The 6,332-nt window shown below is 41.3% G+C and overlaps 1 protein-coding gene across 1 annotated transcript in view; it reads right to left on the bottom strand.

Annotated features, from left to right (window-relative positions):
- The window catches only part of LOC309567152 (protein-glutamine gamma-glutamyltransferase 5-like), a 74,319-nt gene extending 71,494 nt beyond the window's left edge, over positions 1–2,825 (bottom strand). Inside the window, exon 1 of the mRNA XM_082272499.1 lies at positions 2,742–2,825. Within this exon, the coding sequence (XP_082128625.1) occupies positions 2,742–2,751 (10 nt within the window). The 5' untranslated portion in view covers positions 2,752–2,825. The remainder of the gene's footprint in view (positions 1–2,741) is intronic.
- Between the last annotated feature and the right edge of the window lie 3,507 nt (positions 2,826–6,332).

The raw sequence follows: 6,332 nt of genomic DNA on the forward strand, positions 1-6,332 counted from the left end.
TCTGTTTATGGAGAAAAAAAGAGCATTGATTTTTTTTTAAGGTACAGTGTTGCACAAATGCGCAATTTTCCGTTAAAAATAACGCAGTGCTGAATCACAAAAAATGGCCTGGCCATTAACCACTTGCCGACCACTCACAGTACTACTACTGTGGCACGTCGGCTCCCCTGGGTCCAGCGACATAGACCTACGTGATCTCGGTGTTTAGACACAGTGGGAGTCGGGCCGGAGGATTGCCGTCTCTCTTCCACGATAGTCGTAGAAAGTGTGAGAAGATCCGCCTGCTTGTGTAAACAAAGCAGGCGGATCTTCTCTGTGACAGACAGGAGATCACAGGATTCAGCATAGCTGAACCTGCGATCTCTGTGTGTGTCACAGAACCCCCCTCCCCCCACATACGTCAGTAAGCATGAGGCATACATTTAACCCTTTGATCGCTAACATTGTTAACCCCTTCCCTGCCAGTGTCATTTTTACAGTAACAGTGCATATTTTTAGCACTGATTACTGTAGTAATGTCACTGGTCCCCCCCAAAAGTGTCAAAAATGTCAGTCAGGGGTCCGATCTGTCCGCCGCAATGTCGCAGTCCCGCAAAAAATCGCAGATAGCTGTCATTACTTGGAAAAAATAAAAAAGAAACAATAAAAATGGCATAAATCTTTCCCGTAGTTAGAAAACGCGACAACTTTTGCACAAGCCAATCAAAATGCGCTTATTGCGATTTTTTTTTACCAAAAATATATATCAGAGAGCAAATTGGACTACAATGTTAAAAAATTTTGATTTTTAATTTTATTTTTTAATGTTATATAGCAGAATGTGAAAAATGTTTTTTTTTTTTTTTCGAAATTGTCGCTTTTTTTTTGTTTATAGCTCAAAAAAATAAAAATCGCACAGGTGATCAAATACCACCAAAAGTAAGCTCTATTTGTGGGAAGAAAAAAGGACATCAATTGTATTTGGGTACAGCGTCACACGACCGCGCAATTGTCCGTTAAAGAAACGCAGTGCCGTATCACAAAAATGGCCTGGTCATTAAGGGGGCAAATCCTTCCGGTACAGAAGTGGCTAAGGTTAACACGTCAATAATAACTCATTATCTCGTCCTCCCACAAGAATATATCTTCCTCTATCGATCTTCGTGTTAGAGGAGGACGAGACTGACTACCGCAGTGCCGTATCGCAAAAAAATGGCTTGGTCATTAAGGGGGAAAATCTTCCCGGTCAGAAGTGGTTAAAGTGAGAACAATTATTTTCACCTGGCTGGATCACCAGATAAAAATAAAAGAAAGAAAGCCTCAGGTCCCTTTCACCTGTCCTTTTTTTTGGCGGATCTGAACGGATGCCCCATGCATCGCTGACATCCGATCTGATCTGATCCGTCAAATCTGGACGGATGTAAACCCTATTTTCCATCCATCCAGCAGATCGGATCGGATTGGATCGGATGAGAACGGACAGACGGTCCGTTCCCATCCGATTCCCCCATAGAGAAGAATAGGGACCTGACAGCTCTGTTTCCACACACAGCATGGAGACAGAGCAGCCATCCGCCTGCTCAGCAGGGGATTGGCGGATCGAAAAAAACTGAGTCTGCCGACGAACTCCCCTGTGTAAAAGGGGCCTAAAAAGAAAACAAATTCAGCCATCACATCTAAGGCTGGCCATACATGTTCAATTTTCTTGTACAATTTTCTGTTAGATTTACCAAAAACCACATAATATGAGGTCAAGGCTAAACACCACTTTCACTTGTATCCAATTAGGCAGGCCTTTGTACTAAATAGTTGAAGGTAAATTTCAAGAAAATTGTACAGAAAATTGTAAGAAAATTGTATAATGTATGGCCAGCCTCAGGCTAAGTTCACATGTAGGCGTTTTTCTGCTCTAGGATCAGCTCAAAAAACGCCCAACAAGAAAAATCCTATTCATTTCAATGGCCCCTGTTCACATCTGAGCGTTTTGACATTTTAAGCAAAACGCCCAACGCTTAAAAAAGCACATGAACTTCTTTTTGGGCAGATTACAGGCATTTTTATTTTTTTCCATTGGTCACTTATCAACCTAAAAACGCCTGCACAAAAACGCCTGAAAAAACGCCTGTAATTAGGAACGCCAAGATGTACACTTAGCCTTAGAATTGGCAAGCTGAAATATCATAATCGTTTGCTTTTAGGTTTAATATCTAATTATTGGGTTTAACAGTTTCCATCTGATCCACCTGTGTATGCACCTGCAAAGGCTTTAAGGCTACATTCACACCTGAGCGTAGTGTTTTCGCGCGTTTTTTACCGCGATTTACAGGCGCGTTTACAGGCGTCTTTTGTGCAGGCGTTTTTAGATTGAATAGAAACCAATGGAAAACGCCTGTAATCTGCCCAAAAAGAAGCTCATGTACTTTTTTGAGCGTTGGGCGTTTTGCTCACAGCGTCAAAACGCTCAGATGTGAACAGGGGCCATTGAAATGAATAGGATTTGTCTTGTTGGGCGTTTTGAGAGCTGATCCTAGAGCAGAAAAACGCCCCAAAAATGCCCCAAAATGCCTACATGTGAACGGAGCCTTAATGGTCATTAAAGTGAGAACAATATTAAATAAGTAAAAACATTCTACATGAAAGACATCTAGCGATTTATATTTTCTTGCTTCCCATGTAAAGTCATATTTGTTTCAAAACAATAGCTCCAAATCAAATTCAAGAATGATGCAGATTGGTAAATAAAGTGAATATTCAGTACTTACAGTAAGCCATAGTGTCAGCTTCTTCTGCTGTACAGATTCCTTCTCTGTGTATAATGGACACAGAGGAACATCTTTATGTGATGAATCAAATTGCATCGTTGAACTCCTCATCCTCCTTGCCTCCTCCTCCTGTACAGGACACTGCCCATAAACTGCTCGACTTTAAATGATATTTGCAAAATTATTGGAAGCTTACATGTGAGTCTGGCTGGAATGGAATACTGCGAGTCTGACAAATAATTGCTGTATTGCATAGTGAAGGAATTTGTATTTCTTAAATGAAGATTTCCCAACTGAGATAAAAAAATATTGCAAATGTCGAATCCTATGCTGAGGCTGATTTACTAAATAAGTTGAGAATCATACGAAAAGCAGATTGCTGTTTACTTATTTCATTTACACATTAACTGATATTTGCACCGAATAGTCGCACATTTAAATTGGCAAAGTTAAAGGCAAAACTTTTTTTTTTTTTCATTTTGAATAGAGTAATGAAGGGTCATATAAAACACACTTGACCCGTACTTCTATATGTAGATAAGGACAGCAGCTAGCATTAAACACTGGTAATTTTAACCACTTCAGCCCCGGAAGGTTTTACCCCCTTAAAGCGGAGTTTCGGGCACAAAATCGACCTAATCGATTTTGTGCCCATCCGCTGGATCTTCTTCATCTGAAAAGGAATTGGATAGTTAGGTATATATTTTTTTTTTTTACTCACCTTGTGATTGTAGATAGAAAATACTCACCTATTCTTCACTTCCTCCCTCTGTGCCGCGGCTCCGCCATCACTTCCTCCTTTGCGATGATTCCTGGGAGCTGAACGTCATCGCTCCCAGGAATCAATGCGACGGCACCGGCCCCGCTCGTCACTTCCGGGGCGACGCCGCATTCCCTGCTAAACAGCTTCTGGACATGCCCAGAAGCTGTGGAGGAACGCGGCGCCGCACCGGAATTGACGAGAGGGGCTGGTGCAGGTGCATTCTGGGAGAAGAAGACACGGAAGAGGACGCGGAAGAAGATCGCGCCGACTTCAGCTGCCCACAACAGAGATGGCAACGCTGTAGAAGAAATTTTGTAAGTGAGTATTTCTTCTTGCAGGTAAGTGCGAACCGGGACAGATCAGAGGCTAGCCATTGTGGAATGTACTAGCCCCAACTGTCCCGGGGGTATGTTTATTGAAAAAACGTTTTCATGCCCGGAACTCCGCTTTAATGACCAGGCCATTCTTTGTGATTCGGCACTGCGTTACTTTAACGAAAAATTGCGCGGACGCTGTACCCAAATACAATCGATTTCCCCTTTTCCCCACAAATAGAGCTTTATTTTGGTGGTATTTGATCACCTCTGCGGTTTTGAGATTTTGCGCTATAAACAAAAAAAGAGAGATAAATTTTGGGGAAAAAAAAACACCATACTTTTTACTTTCTGCTATAAAACATTCCCAATAAAAAAAATAAAAAAAAAATCACATTTTTTTATCAGTTTAGGCCAATTTGTGTTCTGCTACATATTTTTGGTAAAAAAAAAATCCCAAAAAGCGTTTTTTTAATTGGTTTGCGCAAAAGTTATAGCGTTCAAAAACTACAGGATAGATTTTTGGACATTTTTTTTTTTTTTTTTTTTTAGTAATGGTGGTGATTAGTGATTTTTAGCGGGACTGCGACATTGCGGCAGACAGATCAGACCCCTAACTGACATTTTTGACACTTTTTGGGGACCAGTGACACTAATACAGTAATCAGTACTAAATAATATGCACTGTTACTGTATAAATGACACTGGCAGGGAAGGAGATAACACTGCGGGTGATCAAAGGGATTAATGTATGCCTAAATGTGATTACTGACTGTGGGGGGAAGGGCTCTTTGACAGGCACAGAGAGATTGGGGTTTCACCTTAGCTGAAACTCCTGATTAGGGATGATCGAACGGTTCGGGTCGACCATCGGTTCGACCCAAACATTGACTGTTCGAAATTCTGCCGAATTTCGAACTTTTTCCTGAAAAAGTTCAGAATTCGGCAACCAGAACCGACCAAAATGCAATGGGACAGGAACTGGGCTTTAAAAGCCCGTGATTGGACCAGAAACATCAGTAAAAGCCAATTGAGGGGGCAGGAGGATGCTAGGAATGTGATTGGAGTGACTAGGGGGTCCAGAGGCCAATCAGTAGTGAATACGCCTCCCAGTATATAAGATAGCCCCGCCAAATCGCTAGCACTGTAATACAGGGATGTGGAAGAGAGTGGAAGCAGTTCTGTTACTCCTGCTTCAAAAGTGTCATTTAGCAATTATTAGTGTGAGGAAAGGGATATCTAGTGTAGTTAGGGTACTATTTTCCACTATAGTTAGATTCAAAAATCTAGTTTCTGTAGGGAAAGTGTTAAGTGTCAGGGTGACCGTAGTGTAGTGTAAGGTGAACTGACTCTGACTGCTATGGCAGGGTGACCAAACCCTTCCATGTCAGGGTGACCGCCATAGAAAGCCATAGAAAGCCATAGAAAAAAGATTGTTTCTATTAGAATTGCAATAGAACAGGATAGTGGCTTCGCCCCTGTGACGCCCGGCTTTTTGTTGCAGGCGTTTTATTGGGCTTTTTTGTGGACGTGTTTGGAGGCAGGCATGGCATCAGAACTTCTGTGTAGGGGTATATACACACACACACATGTATGTATATATACACATACACATATATAGGTGTGAAAGTAGCAGAACACTATGCTTGCGCTAATGAAATAATTAACAGGCATAGGACTACGCTCCTATCACACCTATATGTGTGTATGTGTATAAATACATATAAGTGTTTGTGTATATATACCCCTATGCAGAAGTTCTGATCTTATGCCTGCCTCCAAAGACGCCCAAAAAATGCCCAAAAAAAATGCCTGCAACAACACACCTGGGCGTTTTTGTAGCAGGCGTTTTTTTTGGGCATTTTTTGGGCGTCTTTGGAGGCAGGCATGACATCTGAACTTCTGTATAGGGGTATAAATACACACACACTTATATGTATTTATACACATATATAGGTGTGAAAGTAGCAGAACAATATGCCTGCGTTAATGAAATAATTAACAGGCATAGGACTATGTTCCTATCACACCTATATGTGTGTATGTGTATAAATACATATAAGTGTGTGTGTGTGTATATATACCCCTATACAGAAGTTCAGATGTCATGCCTGCCTCCAAAGACGCCCAAAAAATGCCCAAAAAAACGCCTGCTACAAAAACGCCCATATGTGTTGTTGCAGGCGTTTTTTTGGGGCATTTTTTGGGCGTCTTTGGAGGCAGGCATAACATCTGGACTTCTGTATAGGGGTATATATACACACACACTTATATGTATTTATACACATACACATATATAGGTGTGATAGGAGCGTAGTCCTATGCCTGTTAATTACAGTATTTCATTAGCGCAAGCATAGTGTTCTGCTACTTTCACACCTATATATGTATATGTGTATATATACATACATGTGTGTGTGTATATATACCCCTACACAGAAGTTCTGATGTCATGCCTGCCTCCAAACACGTCCACAAAAAAGCCCAATAAAACGCCTGCAACAAAAAGCCGGG

This window comes from Pelophylax lessonae, assembly GCF_965119305.1.
Source record: "Pelophylax lessonae genome assembly, chromosome: 11".
In the NCBI taxonomy this organism is placed as follows: Eukaryota; Metazoa; Chordata; class Amphibia; order Anura; family Ranidae; genus Pelophylax; species Pelophylax lessonae.